This window comes from Colletotrichum abscissum, assembly GCF_030869225.1.
Source record: "Colletotrichum abscissum strain IMI 504890 chromosome Unknown Scaffold_42.1, whole genome shotgun sequence".
NCBI classification, from domain to species: Eukaryota; Fungi; Ascomycota; class Sordariomycetes; order Glomerellales; family Glomerellaceae; genus Colletotrichum; species Colletotrichum abscissum.
The window spans coordinates 297,893-313,028 of NW_026850343.1; the positions used below are offsets into that span (position 1 = coordinate 297,893).

The window sequence follows — 15,136 nt, forward strand, 5'->3', positions numbered from 1 at the left end:
GAAACATTAAATTCGACTTTCGGCAGCTCCAGCGGACCAGCCCTGAACCAAACCGACAAACTTTTCAACCTCTGTCGTTTCCGTCGCCCACGTTGTGAGCAATCTCACCACAGCCTCATCATCCCCTCGCTTCTCCCATACATAAAAGATGAAGTGCTCCTGCAAAACCTTGATCAAGCTCATGGGCAGCACCGCAAACACCTGATTCGTCTCCGTCACAGCGTGAACCGAGAACCCGGCTGCAGCAATACCGCTGGACAACGTCTCGGCGCAGTAATTAGCTAACCGCGCGAGGTCGAAATAGAGATCCTCTCTGAAAAGCTCTGCAAACTGCGCGCCCATGATTCTGCTCTTGGCCAGAAGCGAACCATGCTGCTTGACGTAGAACTCGAACTCGGTCGCTAGACGAGCGTCCTTGACGACCACAGCTTCTCCAAGCAACGCTCCATTCTTTGTGCCTCCGATCCAGAAGATGTCTGTCAACTCAAGGATATCGTGCAGCGTCATGTCGTTTGATTTTGATGCTACTGCTGTCCCGATGCGTGCGCCGTCGAGGAAGAGTATCAGCTGGTTTTGTTCGCAAACCTGCTTAATTGCAGCAAGTTCGTCTCTCTTGTATATCGTCCCAATCTCCGTCGCATTAGAGATGTACACCAACCTCGGCTTTGCCATGTGGGGGAAATGCCAGTTCTCGTCCACCGCGCGTTGAATGCTCTGGGTTGTCAACTTGCCATTGACTGGCGCGACGTTGATTATTTTGTGCCCGCTGGCTTCCACCGCACCAGTCTCTCTTGTGACAATGTGCCCCGAGCTTGCGGCAATGGCAGCTTCGTGGGGCCTTAGACACGCTGCGATGGATATGGCATTGGCTGATGTCCCGCTGGGGACGAAGAAGATTCCAACATCATCGCGACCCAAGTGCCGACGTATCCGTTGCCTGGCAAGGTCGCAATATGAGTCGCCTCCGTAGCCGGCTTCTTGAGATGTGTTGCCGGCAAGAATGGCTTTGAGCAGGGCCGGGTGAGCTCCTTCGCTGTAATCGTCCAAGAAGCTGTAGCGAGGAGTCGCCGTGGGAGCGGGGAATTGTGAAGGCATATTATGCTGTAAATAGGCGATGAGACGAAAAACAACAACGAGATTCAAACGAGTCAATGGAATCATGAGAATCTGGTCCAGTTTCTCGGTAAATCTATATAGAAGTCCCCATCCCCACCGCAAAGCCCACCGAAGCTTTCAGACGATGACAAAATCCGAGCGTTAGTAAGTGGAACGTTAGTCAACGATAGTCAGTGCGATCGCGGTGGGTCAGCGCTCAACAAAAAAAAAGCGTTATCAGACTTTCCCGAAACTACGGATGTCATGGTCCTTGAGATTACCTGCAAAACTTGACGGTTACATGCGGCGTGACAACGGATAGGTGCGGGTTGACAGTCCGGGGTTCCGGTGCTCGGGAAAGCATGAAGTGTTTGGTTGACCGTGCAGTGCAGTACAATGCGGGGGGAAGAGGTGGCCCAAGACACACATCACGAGGCCGTCGTTGAGGAGATGGTGCTGGTGGCATCCATGGAAAAGTCTATGAAACTCCGGTAGGTCTCAACCATGGAGTCGTCGAGGGGTTTCGGGTACGTAAGAACCTTTTGCGATCTTGGCTTGAGCGGTACGCCGTTTGCTGTAAGGTCGTTTGACTGGTCGTAGAGTTCTGGATATTTGGCGTAAAAGGCCGGGTCAATCTTGTAGTACGATGCACCTTTATCCATGTTCAACTGCTTGAACGCTGCACGAGCATGAGACGGAGACGAGAAGAGAGTGGTGATATCCAGGGCGGGGAGACTGGCTGGGGTATCGTTGCCGCCGGCACCGGATGACAATGACATGGCTGCGATAAGGTCTGTCACCCGGACGTAAACTGTAATTTGAGGCGCGTCGCTTATCAATTCGGACATGACCGCTTCCACCACGTATCCCGAGACGGCGTCGCAAAATATCTGGTCGATAAGAGGGTTGGCGGCGTGGAGCTCTATCAATCGGTCCCGGATCGAGGGGAACGGTATCCAGTCTATCACGCGCGGGTGCGGATGCTTCAGTTGCATGTCGGTGGGCCGATACCGCTGGTGTAGCTTTTGGAATGTCGCGGGCGAGGGGTAGAGTTGCCAGGCCGTAAGCTCGATGATGTGGAAAAAGCGCGTTTTGGCGTACCATGCCATGACATCCGGTCGCGTCATGCTGTTAAACATGGACAAGACCATGAGAACTGGTTGATATATGCTGAACATAGTTGTCAGTCATGCGTCCTTGTGGCATAAGGTCTACTCACCTTTGCATCGACGGTTGGCTATCCGGATTGAAGCCATTTGCCGCCAGCTTGCTCTTCAGAAGATGCTGGAGGAGCTTTATGTGGTCCGAGAACGGCGAATTTGATATCGGCATGTCTTTTCTCAGTGCCATGCTCGACTCCTGAGATGCAGCCATGGCAGTCAGGTACGGCTCTATCCCGGTTTGGTACTCGAAGCTCCAGATGTTGGGGATCTGGGTATAGAGGGGGCTGGTTCCGGTAACATTGATGAGTTCCGACGATAGAAATGCATCCTCAGATTGACCTGGAGTACCGTCGGTTGCTGATCGATGAATCTCAAGATCTTGAATCGCTTACCTGGACCAGGATGATGGGCAAGCGGCGGGTCAAAGTTCAGTGATGATGTGTCGAAAGGTTCCAATTGCATAGATGGTCCTGGAAAAGGGGGCCCTTCGTAATCAGTCTGCTTCTTGTCGTATGTTGAGGGCTGTAACGTATGATCTTCTGTCTCCTCAGAGACTTTGCTGTCCTGAGATCCTGTGTCGTTCAAAGTCTTTGACACAGAGTCGCTCAAACCTTGAATGTTGGCAAGCAGTCGCGACATCCTTGCCTGAACATCGACGAGTTGCGCCCGCAACTGCCTGTTCTCACGCTGGAGCTCCTCGATCCGCTCATTATCAGACTTCTGGTCGGTGTTCACTCTGCTACTCAGCTCCCTCATACGCTCCGCTTGTCTGCGACGGAAAGCCTGCTGTGATAGTCGGTTGCGCAGTCGTCTTAGGTTGATGTAGCCCCTCGTTAGCGACTTTCGTTGGGGGTAATGGGGTGCTGCCGTTCACCAGCTAACTCCACCTACTTTCGTTCTTGTTCACTCATTGAAGAGCTCTTATCTTCCTCGTGAGAAGTGTTTCTGGAGGGCGGCATCATGCGCAGATTGCTGAGTGACTCAAAGCTCTCAATTCCATTCTTCAGTTGGGAGTTTGTAGGAGGAAAGTCGCAGACTCATTTCTGTCGCACACTAGATTATCAGGTACCTTACTGGCGTCGTGGGGACCTGCTATCGGCCCCACCACCGAATGCTCCGTGCCGGGAATGCCGTTATGGTGGCACCGTGAGCTTGCTCTTCGGGCGCGATCGGGACTCCTTATAGTTGAAGGGCTAGTTGCATCGATTTGGATAGGGATTCAAATGCTTTATTTTTGTGTAGGTCTCCCCAGTCGTGTCGGGACTCGGTGAAAGACACGAAATGCTGTCCGCCATAGCTTGCGAATCCAGACAAATAAATGAGAATATTACATGTCTTTCCGCGAAGCATGTCCTGAGATCTACCAAAGCATTGATCATGCCTCTAACGGAACAATGACGCGGTCAAACCAGACAAGCGGCGCATCGCCCCCCTCCAACCTCAGCCCGACACCAATTTGCGAGACCTTGCCAAGAATATTGACTTTGAACTCAACGGGTACGCATAGTATCGGGATGCCAACTGTCTGTGCCTTCTTTCCTCCCATGTATCCTCGACCAAGCCAATGATTGCCAGACATTGGCTCGAGGTATATCATCGGTGCAAGGTGCGCAAACGCCTCCCCTCCTATTCCAAGAACACGAAGCTCGCATTTGACAACGGAATTCGAACAATCCAAGACTACCTCGAGAGTGCCAAACCCAGTGTTATGAAATTCCCCGACGTGATCTGGGATGGGCAACGTTGGTAACAAAGGCGGGATCGGAAGCGAAGGGTACAGCTCGCTTGCGCAAGCCTGCAAATGTTCCAGCTCAGCTTTCTTCCTATCTTTGTATCTTTTCTTTCATTAGGCCTCCGAATAGCCAAAGACCTTGGAGGAAACTTACTGTTTGTTCATATCCGGTCTTTTGTCTTTAGGAATTCCCAAGTGTTCCGAGAGAATATGGGTCGCAATCACCTGCGGAGCCTTGACATCCGTGTTGGTGAAGACGATCACGCCTATCTGCTGCGAAGGAATCATCATCATCATCGAGATAAACATGTTGACTCCACCGCTGTGGAAATACACCTGCTCGCCTCCCAAAATGGCGGTGTACCACCCCAAGGCATAGCTCACAGGCCCAGTAAACGGTTCCATCGCAGGAGCCACCAAAGTGCGCGGCGTCTTCACCTCTCGATGTCCCGGCTTGGAGATCGGCGCGGACTCGGTCATCATGATGCGCAGGTACTTGGCATAGTCGAGGACGTTTGACACAATGGAACCTGCGCCTTCTTCGCCAGAAGAAGGTTCGTGCGGTAGTTGCAGGTAGCTTCCGTCATCTGGATTGTAGTAGTACTCCTTGGCGAGAACCAAGCCACTCTGTTCGGCATCTCTTAGAGAGAAAAACGTCTCGTTCATGCCCATAGGCTCCCACAGGTACTCTCGGAAGAAATCGCCCAGCCATGATCCAGTCAAGACCTCAATAAGATGGCCCATGGCCCCGAACATCTTGTTGTTGTACAAGAAGGTCGTGCGTGGTTCCGCAGCCATTGGTAGATGTCTTAACAGGCGGGTAGTCTCCTGAGCCGTAGCAGCCGGTGCCAAATCATGGGAAGGGTAGCCTGTCCGATGGCTCATAGCGTCCTCGAGAGTGATGTGAGCCGTAGCCCACTCATCGCTGAGAACAAAGTCATCGCGGAGAACGTGGGATACCGGCGTCTTCCAACTGAGTCCAGGGTACACTGACGAGGTCGCGCTTGCATTGTCGATGAGAAGGGAGATGCCGGCGGCAGTGAAGGACTTGGTGGTACTGCCGGTGTAGTAAAGCGTGTGCGGGGTGACGGGTGTAGAATTAAGAACGGCGTAGCCATAACCCTGAGAACATCAGTCCCCCATTGCCAATTGTGAAGTGTTGCCAACTCTTGCACTCGAGACCACGCGAAGTCGAAACGGGGGGGCGGGGCGATCTTTACCTTTGCCCAAGTGTTGTTCCCGTCGACAATTGCAACGGCTAGACCTGGAGCATGCCACTCCTCCCGAATTCGCTCAATAAATTCATCAAGGTCCTTTGAGACTACGTGAGGCACATCTCTCACAGCTTGGTTTTCTTCATGGAGGGGGCGCTGTGCTATGTCTTGTCCGAAGGCTTGGGTTGCCCACAGGGCCACGATTGGAAATCGAAAATGCTTCATCTCAGTCGGTGCGTCGTATTCAGTAAGAATGAAGGTGTGATTGAAGGCCACGAAGCTCGGTTGCGACTTAAGTATGAGAGCCAAACAAATGCCGTAAGCCCCTGTATGTAACCCCAGAAGAAAGTCCCCTCACCGGGTGTCTAGCTGCGCCGTAAGATATGTCTCGGGACCAATAGTTGGTGCGGACTTCCCATTGCCTCTTTAGGAAGGTGGTTCACCACATTGACTTCATCGAAGAGGTAAGGCTTCAACGACATCCACACCAAGTCCGGTACTCATTAATAGCAATCCATGTCTAGGCCGGGGAACGGAAGCTTATTTAACCAGACACAAACAGATTGGAAGAGAATGAAACAATGGCGAAGATTGGAGCAAAACATGGATTCAAGAGTCTAGTCGTAAAAATGAGGGCTTCCAATGAGTTTGGAAACAAAGTCATTCATTGTCAATGTCCTCAGCCACTCTTTGACTTCCTTGAGATAATGCCGTTGTCCTGAAGATCTTTTTGTCCCGAAGTCTTTCTCTCAAAGCCCTTTGATAACAATAAGACCGCACTGAACCATCGTGGCACCACGAGAAGTATCTTATATAAGTGCACTCACCATGCGGTCATATTATGAGTTTAGAGAGGTCATCAGACTCATCTACAACGCATCAACTCCTAACCAAACAAGTTCAAAAACTTACACGAGAAGAAAACTCTTCGAAAGACTAGACCGAACAAGAATTTCCAACGCCTCGCCCTCCCTTACAAGGTACCAAAGCAAACCAAAATGGACGCAAGCAACGCTGCTCACCTATTTGAACAGTTCAGTGAAGAAGACAAGCGACACTTGGCCAGTCTCTCAGGTGCCGATATCAAAAGATTGGCGCTCCTGGCCACAATTCGCCGGTTTTCTCGCGGGGCTAGTGTCAGGCCTATCCCCGTAGAAGCGCAGCCAGTGCCGAGCACCGAAGTGGCCGTACCTTCAGACAATCTCGACACTGAGGACCACCCAGAACAAGAAGAGTTCTGCAATGATCCCTCGTGTCCTTGCAACTCCATCAATTTCCCTGGTATCCCCTCCCAAGCCGACGACCGCTCTGCTCCCCAGGAAGCATCTCACGGGTTCATCTTTGGTAGTAACTCAACATTCCGAACTGACTATCAGCTTTGTGCAGATCATGCCCGCATGTGTGGGGGCGAATACTGGTCCAAGTCAGAAGAGCCGTCAGACTTGGAGGAGTCATCTGAGGGTGGCAGTGAGATGGAAGAGCTGGAAGAGCCCGTCAACATTTCAGTAGATGATTACATCTATCTTGATGAGGATGGAAACGAGCTGGACTCTGAGGGGCCTGGGCTGTCGGACTTGAGATACGACTTTGAGAGTATGATTTGTTCAAACGAGGAGGACGGAACCAAATAGTCAGGCTATGAAGAGGGCTTTACGCGCCCTGGTAAGGGGGGTGACAGTAGAGCGAATGTCCATGCTGCATGTCACTTGATAGGTAGACGTAAAGAGTAAAAGAAGTAGTGATTGCATGAAATTGGCTTTCATGATCCCGATTTCCTTGTAAAATTCTCATTTCCTTCCAAGTCTTCCAAATCCAACAACCATAATGCCACCCAAAATGCGCTTCACAACCCTCATCCTCATACCCCTGGCCGCCCTTGCCCTCTCATCACCAGTCGCCGATACCAGCGCCAACACCAATGCCGACTCCCTTGAGGAGCGAAAGTCAAGTAACTCTCAGCAGTTCTCACATTGGGAAATCGGGTTGAGGGTATCATCAAAGCAAGTAATCATTGTTGGATATCTGTGTAACCGGACCATATAACTCCTATCCCCGTATTCATCCCACGCTATAGAAGCCGCTTTGCAAAGCTGGTAAAGCATGAGCAATACGAGACATCCACACCGGAAAGCTCTATAATGTACAGGAACCCCGAGTACGCCATTGCTTTTCCCTCCAAAAGATGGCGCAAATTGGGGCAGGAATGAATCATACAGAAGGCTCGCTCTTGATTGCTTCTTGGGCACCAACACCCTCAACGGTACCATCGCAAAGCTGGGCTAACAAAAGATCGTCCATATCAGCTATAGCCGAGTCTGCAAACGGGTCGTCACTTTCGCCCACGCCGAGAGTATTCGCGGAATCTGCGCCTGCGTCCTGGCTAGGTCTGGCGAAGCGTTTGGCTGTCTGCTCCAGCTTACGGTACATCTCTGCGCGAAGCAATCGCTCAGCACGGGAGAGGCCGGTAGGCTTGGGATCCTTGTCGACACCAATGAGGACATGCAGATAGTCGCGGGCGAGCAGGCTATAGATGTCTTGAACTTGCGTAGTCAATTCGTCCTGAAGTCGTCGGCATAATGCCTCAAGCTGCTCCTTGACGCTATCAGTGGAGTAGCGGAACATGGTAGCGCTGGAGGTCTCGACGTGGCTGACCATATGATTCTTCATGCGAGCGTAAGAACCAGGGCCTATTGGTAGTTAGTTGACGGATACCTGGAAACGAGCAGTGGTAGCCTGGCTTACCTGACTCGGCGACACAAACGTCGTAAGCCGGCTGCATCTCCCGCTGGACAACAGGATGGAAGCCGCGGCTGGCCTCACGCTGCAACTCTTGGACGACTGTGCGAAGTGTCCCAGGGATCTCTCTGAGACGGGCGGTGTGAGCTCGCAGCTGCGTACTCAGCATATTGATGCCGTTGTAATCGGCACCCAGTTCTTGGGATCGTGAAATGACGCTGCCATGGAAGTCCTCAAGTAGAAGACGGGCGCTCATAGCGAAGCCCTCAAAGGCCGATGGCAGTCGACGTTGGAAAGTCCGTTCCCAACCACTCGCTAGCTGTCGAGAGATCGGCTCGAGCAGCTCTGCGTTGAAGTCGCGAGGACCAGATGCGCCTGAATAGACTCCCGACCGGCGGCATGTTGCCTTGTATGTGGCCCAAAACATTCCACCTTCGCTGCGATGGGCACCCCAGCCGGATGCCGTAGGGCCAGCCGCGCTGGCTGCCATAGGAATCGATAGGTCAAAGTAGTCGTAGATGCTCTCCGACAGGGCGTCTTTCACGGAAACGATGCAGTCATCAACTGCTTTGGCGAAGTCCTGTCAGGTGTTAGTTAATGAGGATAACGTGAATATGGGCCGCAACTCACATTGTCCAGTGTAGTAAGCTGCATTCGCACACGGATCCCCTCACTCTGCAACTCTCGTTGGCTCAAGTGAGACCGCGATCCATCGTTGGCAGCCCACATCTTCATTGAGTTGAGGAGTTGGCTGAGTTCGGTGAGGAAGCGACGGCCACCAGCAGCGCGGCCGCCTTCGGTGAGCTTCTTAGCGTGCTGCTGAAGTTGAGGAACCTCTGTTTCGTTGACATCCCGGAAGCCATCATTGTTGAAATCATCCTTCTGCAAACGCCCCCGCATCTTCTGGTAAGCGCGGCTGCTCACACAGAAGACGGGCAGGTTGCGGGCGACCTCGTCATAATCACGGATATCCTCGTCAGGATTGAATGTCTCTTCGTCTTCCTCGATTGCAGCCTCTTGGTCCAGCCTACGCAAGTTAGCTTGTGTTCATTTCGGCGAGAGCCCCAATTGACATACTCCTTGATACCCATGGCAAAGTCACGCTGAATAGCGCCCTTGGAGTAAATGTTTCTGCCCTGGATACACACCGCCTTGGCTGCCCCAAGCAGCCGCTCTTCCTCTGCCTGACTGCTCTTGATTTCCTGCCGCATGTTGGAGAGCAGGGCATCGACCTCCTTGCGCCGTTGACGGATTTCCTTCTTCTGGTTCTTCAGATCCGCCAGCTTCTCATGGATCTTATCCTCTGTCAAAGGCTGCCGGTTCTGGCCGTCGGGATTGTTTTCCTTATCACTATCCGAGTTGCAATCCGAATCATCTGACTCACTGCTACTGGAGTAAGATGACTTGCGTTTCCGACTCTTGGATGTGGTAGCTCCACGTTTGCGTTTCTTGCTCTCTGAGGGGGCGAAGACAGTCTTCCCATCCGCATGTTTACTGGCGAGGTCGTCCCACTTATCCCAAAGCGTGTCAATTTGCTCCAGGCTGTCGACGAGGTCCGACTTCTCTTCCCTGGCGTCATTGAGCTTTCGCTTGAGCCCTCGAAGTTCGCCACGTAGCTTCTCGATTTTGGACCAAGAAGCAGAGATATCAGATTCAATATCAAGACTTTCAGCAGCCTCAGTCACTGAGATATCATCTGTCTTCGAGCAGATGAACGTGACAGCCGAGTAGATACCATCGTACTTGAGTTGGCGCTTGAACGAATCACCCAGTAGTGATTTGGCTGTCTTGTCGTCGACGGCTCTGTTGATAGGAGCAACAATCCAAAGACCGGTGCATGCCTTCATGTAGTTCTGTGCGACAGCAGCACGAGCTGCGTTGGAGTCCTGGACACCAGGAAGATCGACAATGACGGCACCAGTAGACAGGGCGTTTGCCTTTGTGAATATCCGGACAACTTTGATCAGGGGCCAAAACTCCATGGGAACGTCCTTCTTGTGCGGATTCTTCTCCTTGCTATCCACATAACGCTGCATGCTTGCGTACAAGTCCTTCGCGGTGGTTGCTCGCAGCTTTTTGACGCTGCCAAGAACACGGGCGACAGCAGGCTCATTGACCAAACGATCAGGGTCGCTCTGAGCAATCATCTCTTTTGTTTTGTTAGGGTAGACAGACTTTATCTTGGCGTAGGCGATGCCTGCCTCGCTATCTTCGTTCGCGCATTCGCGTGAAATGTTCCCGCTATCGTCGAGAAGATCAGTAAATAGAGTCTTGAGCTCCTTCTTCCAGTCCTCGACGGAAATAAACTCTATTTCTGAGAGATAGAGCTCCTCGGGGTTTTCGGAGTCGTTATAGGAGATCTCAGTAGGCGAAGCGGTACAGGCGCGCAAGCAATTGGTCGGTAAAAGTCGCTCCTCGTCGAGCAGGGCGTTGATGACAGAGCTCTTGCCGGCACCTGTGTTGCCCACGACACCAACAATGGTTTTGGACGGCCGAGAGCGGGCCTTGAGGTCCTCGATTGCCCTGACCCATGTCATAGCCTGCGTGCCTGGGAGGGAAGCGGTGAGGCTGAGGGGAACCTTGAGGCTTTCGAGGACCTCTAAGCCGATCTTTACGCCTCGTTCAAGGATCTCAGGGGAGGTTTCTGTTGTCCATTGCTCTAGGAAACCGGGGACTTCATCTTGAACGGTAGGTGACCCAGGTTCTTCGACAGAAGCTAGACTTTCGTTGTGTGGGTTGGCGGGGTTGAGAATGGGGTCGGCTTGCTCTTCCTTGACGAATGCCGCAGAGCCCGGTTCAGGCTTGATATGAGGAAGAGAAGCATTGGGTTGGGCAGTTGCCAAAGATGGGACAGTGGTAGATGCTGAAGGGTTTGAACTTCCTGCCGACTGCTGCAGGACCGTATCGGGAACTCTGGGCAGTTCGTGCAAGTTGGCATTCGGCGGCTCAGCCTTGACGCCCTCCATCTTGATTCGGGGCATCGTAAGATTGGTAGTGAGTGACGTGAACGGTGACTAAGCCAATGTGGTCGACATGTGAGGCAAGCTACCGTAGGTCGACACTACAGAAGCTAAGGCCGAAGTGCAGGTGATGTTGACCGAGAATCTGATTCATGAAGTTCTGTGCACGAGCGAGCCTAGATTTCGTCAAGCAGCTCTAAGCGGATCGTGGCGGTTTAGACAGTCGTAATTATTGAGACGCGACGGGACGAGAAGCAATTAGTCTTCGCGTCTTAGGCCCGGGCGGGGCAGGAACACCTCTGGAAGGATGGAAGTCGCCATCCCTGTACGTACCCCTGTCGTCCCGCGCAGGAAGGGGCCCCTTCCCATGATTGCTTCGGCAGTGGCAGATCACGTGCCCCCTCCCCCTGAATCATATTTGATTGGCCAATGGCCCAGAGCGGGTCGTGGCTTCCTGCTGTTGTCGAACTCGGAATGCAGTTGCAGCAGACGTGTACCTTCCGCTGCGAATTTTGCTTATCTAAATTGGCAATTAAAACGGAAAGAGCTCCCGGATAGAGGTAGCAGGAAAGTGCTTAAGGTTTGAGGCTCTGCTCGAAATACAAGGCAGGAAAGGAAGATCAGCCACAAACCATTGCTAAGGACTGTGCCTAGGGGGGGACAAGAAGGATCCAATCAGGTAACACACTGTCACAATTGTATTGATGACATGAGATTTCACCCATCTCAGGGTGATACACATGCCGAGAAAGCCTGTGAAGTTAAGTAGGCAGACAGCAGATGTGCTACCACGAATGCAAGGTCATCGGCATCCCACATAGAATTCGGTGAGCCTCGGTGTAACCGGTGTACGGTAAGGCGTCTGACTCGCGACCTCCCCAATTCGTATTCGGTGTTGCCGAGGCGCAATCCAAATTCCTCACGATCTCCTTGTTTTTCCGTTCCGCAGGTTGATTTCTCCAGCATTTTGTCTTGGCCCAGCCCATGTGAGGATTTTTGGATAAAAACTCAATTGTTGCCAGATTTGTCTGAGACAAGTGACGATCATCAACCCTCAGTCCTCACCGACGATAACGCCACTTTCCCCACCTCCGCTCGTTCTTGCCCTTCCCCCGTCTCAGCCTCCCCTCGCTATCCACACTACAAGCTTTCAACAACACCTGGCCAGTAACCAGCCTCACCTCACCCTTATCTACCTCCCTCAAAGACCACATCATTCCAACAATGGGCTTCATCGGCGCAACGGCAGCAGGCCTCATGGCCGGCCTCCACGGCTACATCCTCGTCCTGGAGATGTTCCTCTGGACCTCGCCCCGCGGCCGCAAGGCCTTCAATCTCACCGCCGATTTTGCCGAGAAGACAAAGGCTCTGGCCGCCAACCAAGGGCTCTACAACGGCTTCCTGTCCGCCGGTCTCGCCTGGGGCATCGCTCACCCCGTCCCCGAGTTCGGGCGCCAGCTCCAGCTCTTCTTCCTCGGCTGCATCGTCGCGGCCGGGGCGTACGGCGGCGCCACGGCGAACCCGCGCATCTTCTTCATCCAGGCTGTTCCGGCGCTGGCTTCCATCGGTGCCGTTCTTTCGGGCTACTAAGATTGTGGACGAGCAACGTCGTGGCCCGGTGGTGATTTGTTTTGGCTTGAAGAAACTTAGGGCTGGCTGATGAGTGAGACCGTGGCGTAGTGGGAGGTCCGGCTTTGTGTAACCCGACGAAGCTGGTGCCGTTGGGAGAGGATGGAGATGTCGCCTTGAATTATCTACTGTATTAACTACTAGCGACTACCTGATAGAAAGCAATTGCCATTCGATGATTTTCGCAACGCTGTAGTAAGATGAGTACCGGGCTAACGGTAGAACCGAGGCATCAAAGCTCTTCCTTTTCACCCCGCTTCCGTCTCTCCTCGGCTCTGAGCTCTTCCTGGTAAGCCGCCTGCTTGTCCGTCCTCTCCTTTCTGATGCGGGACTCTTCCCTGAAGGCCTCCATCTCCTTCAAGTGATCCGCCTCAGTGTACTCCTTCACTTGCTCATCCGGGTTGACCCAGTCATAAGGGACACGCTCAGTAATGAGATCACGGTAGACGGGCTTGAACCCCGGGTTGCCCGCCAGCTTTCCTCCCTCGACATTACGTCCGGCCTTGATGACACCGTCATTGAACAGCGATTCCCAGAAACCGCGCTGCATCTCCGGGTCCGTTTGCGCCGGCACCCAGGCCATTGGTTTGGGCGGGTGGTCCTTGAGGTACGACACGGCGCGATCCCTGCGCTTGCGATAGGCCTTGTACCTGGCTTCCGCATCTGCTTTCTGTGCGGGAGTCAAGTCCAGCTTGAATGAACCGGCTTTTTGTCCTGATGCGCTGCCTTGTCTGGCAGCCAGCGGCGGGAGACAAGTCGTATCGAAACGAGCTTCCCATCGCTCCGGTTTGTCGCTGGCGGCAGTGAGCTTCGACCAGTGGTCGTGAAGCGTCTTGGCACGCTCATGTAAGTCGTGGGGCTCTTCTGGAATGGGACTGTGATGTCCGCCACGGTTGGCAATGGCCATGATGGTCCTGTCGACGCCGGTCTCTTGGATGACGAGCCAAGTGACATCTTGCCGCGTCTCCAGGTTGCGTAGCATGGCAGAGTACGTGTCGTAGTTATCATCCGGGAGCGAGGTCGGGAGCATGCCGTCCCGGAGGGTGTCGCTGATGAGAAGCACCTCCCGGATGGTCGAGTGAACGGCCGAGTCAGTCGGGAGGTCCCGCCAGGGATTCGTGGCTGCGTAGTCGTCTTTACCCGGCTTGGATGAGTCCAATAAGAATGCCCTGATGAGATAGAGGCCGACGCCAAAGAGGGCGAAGAACCTTACTTGTCGACTTTTGAAAAAGGCGATAAACATTCGTTTGGGAGCGCCATGGTCGGCAAAGTCTTGGGGTAGTAGTCCGGACTGCGACATCTTCATCTGTACCGAGTCAATGACTTCAATCTTGTCTTCCGCTGTTGTTAAGAATGATGAGATGTCGTTCGACAAGCTGATACCGTGCAGACGAAACGCTGGGGAAAGAGTCCGTGATAAGACTGGACCTAAAGTCTAAAAAGGAGCTGTCTGAGCTTGCAGGTTTGAGATGGCTAGGCAGGCAATCTAACACTAGCGCGTCGGAGCCGGCTCGGCCGATACAACGTGATGGGAATCATTATGATCACTACTCAGATCTTATGAGAATGGAGTTTAGATGACAAGGCATGCGTGGGAGCGGCGGCACGTGGGAGATGGAACCTTCTCACAGCATATCAATAAATAAATGGCCGCGGGTAAGAGGTCTGTTCAGAGAATCTATTTGCGGCGACTGAGTAATGTTGAGGTCGATGAGAACACCATGAGGTCGTCTCAACGTACGAGCATGACGTTCGCGCGTCGCACCAGGAAGGTGAGAATATCGCAGGAACGAGGGGCAACCAAACATTAACGTCGTCTCGTTTTCTTCTGGCGTGTGATCGTCTCCTCCTTTGAGCCTGAGCAAAAACGGATGCCATTAAGATGCCGTTTGACCGCATGAAACAGACCAGAATGTTTAAACTCTCCCTTGAACTTGTTCCAACCCTCTTGGCCAATGAGGCTAATGGAGGGGGTTAGGGATGCGAGTCGTGGTGAGGTGAGACTGGCTGGGGCGCGAGACATGAGATGAGATGAGGAGGCGGGCGACGTGGAGACTGAGTGAGTGAGTGAGTGAGTGCATGAGCATGAGCGAACGGGTCAGAGCCTAGAAGGTGTTGGATGAGATGCGGATACCCGGAAGGGCTGGGCTATGAGTGGCATTCCTTTTTTTTTCCCTTCCTTTTGGTGATTGTGTTCTCCCTCGCTTATTGCGTTGTGGTTTCTTCTGCGGGTACGACTACCTGGAATTGAGAATGCTGCCTCTTCACGTCAACTTTGGTCAAGAAACCCGACTCATCTAATTGATCGTCACCCGACAGCTCTGAAGAGGGAAAGGAAGGATGAGAGGCTACCTTAGGCACATAGGCGAGTTTAGTGTAAAAGGTCAGTGAGCCTCTAGGGGATGACCCCTGGAAAGTTTAGCCAGATTTTAGCATCCGATCCAAGTGCGAATCCCAACCCAAGCCCTGCAGCAAAGCCCGATGGCTTGAGGTTGGACTGCCCTGAACGGGGGTGACTGGCTGCCCTGCCTTAATTGTCCGAGCTCTTGCCCTGCGTCCAACGTCAGTGTGGACGCCCCAGGGTGGGGTCACGTGTGACGCACGTGA

The 15,136-nt window shown here is 53.0% G+C and overlaps 7 protein-coding genes across 7 annotated transcripts; 2 read left to right on the forward strand and 5 right to left on the reverse strand.

Annotated features, from left to right (window-relative positions):
• Window positions 1–6: 6 nt before the first annotated feature.
• CABS01_13095 (beta-eliminating lyase) lies at window positions 7–1,095 on the reverse strand (the record flags this gene model as incomplete). Its single annotated transcript, XM_060546441.1, has 1 exon — window positions 7–1,095. The coding sequence occupies one exon, from the start codon at window positions 1,093–1,095 to the stop codon at window positions 7–9; it is 1,089 nt and encodes a 362-aa protein (XP_060395339.1).
• Window positions 1,096–1,523: 428 nt separating this feature from the next.
• CABS01_13096 (uncharacterized protein) lies at window positions 1,524–3,014 on the reverse strand (the record flags this gene model as incomplete). Its single annotated transcript, XM_060546442.1, has 3 exons — window positions 1,524–2,265; window positions 2,315–2,597; window positions 2,651–3,014. 3 exons carry the CDS (start codon window positions 3,012–3,014, stop codon window positions 1,524–1,526), a joined length of 1,389 nt encoding a protein of 462 aa, XP_060395340.1.
• A 1,126-nt stretch (window positions 3,015–4,140) lies between these two features.
• CABS01_13097 (uncharacterized protein) lies at window positions 4,141–5,429 on the reverse strand (the record flags this gene model as incomplete). The annotated part of the gene is made up of 2 exons (XM_060546443.1): window positions 4,141–5,112; window positions 5,211–5,429. 2 exons carry the CDS (start codon window positions 5,427–5,429, stop codon window positions 4,141–4,143), a joined length of 1,191 nt encoding a protein of 396 aa, XP_060395341.1.
• Window positions 5,430–6,202: 773 nt separating this feature from the next.
• CABS01_13098 (uncharacterized protein) lies at window positions 6,203–6,835 on the forward strand (the record flags this gene model as incomplete). The annotated part of the gene is made up of 1 exon (XM_060546444.1): window positions 6,203–6,835. The coding sequence occupies one exon, from the start codon at window positions 6,203–6,205 to the stop codon at window positions 6,833–6,835; it is 633 nt and encodes a 210-aa protein (XP_060395342.1).
• A 577-nt stretch (window positions 6,836–7,412) lies between these two features.
• Window positions 7,413–10,906, reverse strand: CABS01_13099 (uncharacterized protein; the record flags this gene model as incomplete). Its single annotated transcript, XM_060546445.1, has 4 exons — window positions 7,413–7,891; window positions 7,947–8,520; window positions 8,571–8,967; window positions 9,018–10,906. 4 exons carry the CDS (start codon window positions 10,904–10,906, stop codon window positions 7,413–7,415), a joined length of 3,339 nt encoding a protein of 1,112 aa, XP_060395343.1.
• Window positions 10,907–12,124: 1,218 nt separating this feature from the next.
• Window positions 12,125–12,490, forward strand: CABS01_13100 (uncharacterized protein; the record flags this gene model as incomplete). The annotated part of the gene is made up of 1 exon (XM_060546446.1): window positions 12,125–12,490. One exon carries the CDS (start codon window positions 12,125–12,127, stop codon window positions 12,488–12,490), a length of 366 nt encoding a protein of 121 aa, XP_060395344.1.
• A 271-nt stretch (window positions 12,491–12,761) lies between these two features.
• Window positions 12,762–13,835, reverse strand: CABS01_13101 (uncharacterized protein; the record flags this gene model as incomplete). The annotated part of the gene is made up of 1 exon (XM_060546447.1): window positions 12,762–13,835. The coding sequence occupies one exon, from the start codon at window positions 13,833–13,835 to the stop codon at window positions 12,762–12,764; it is 1,074 nt and encodes a 357-aa protein (XP_060395345.1).
• Window positions 13,836–15,136: the final 1,301 nt, after the last annotated feature.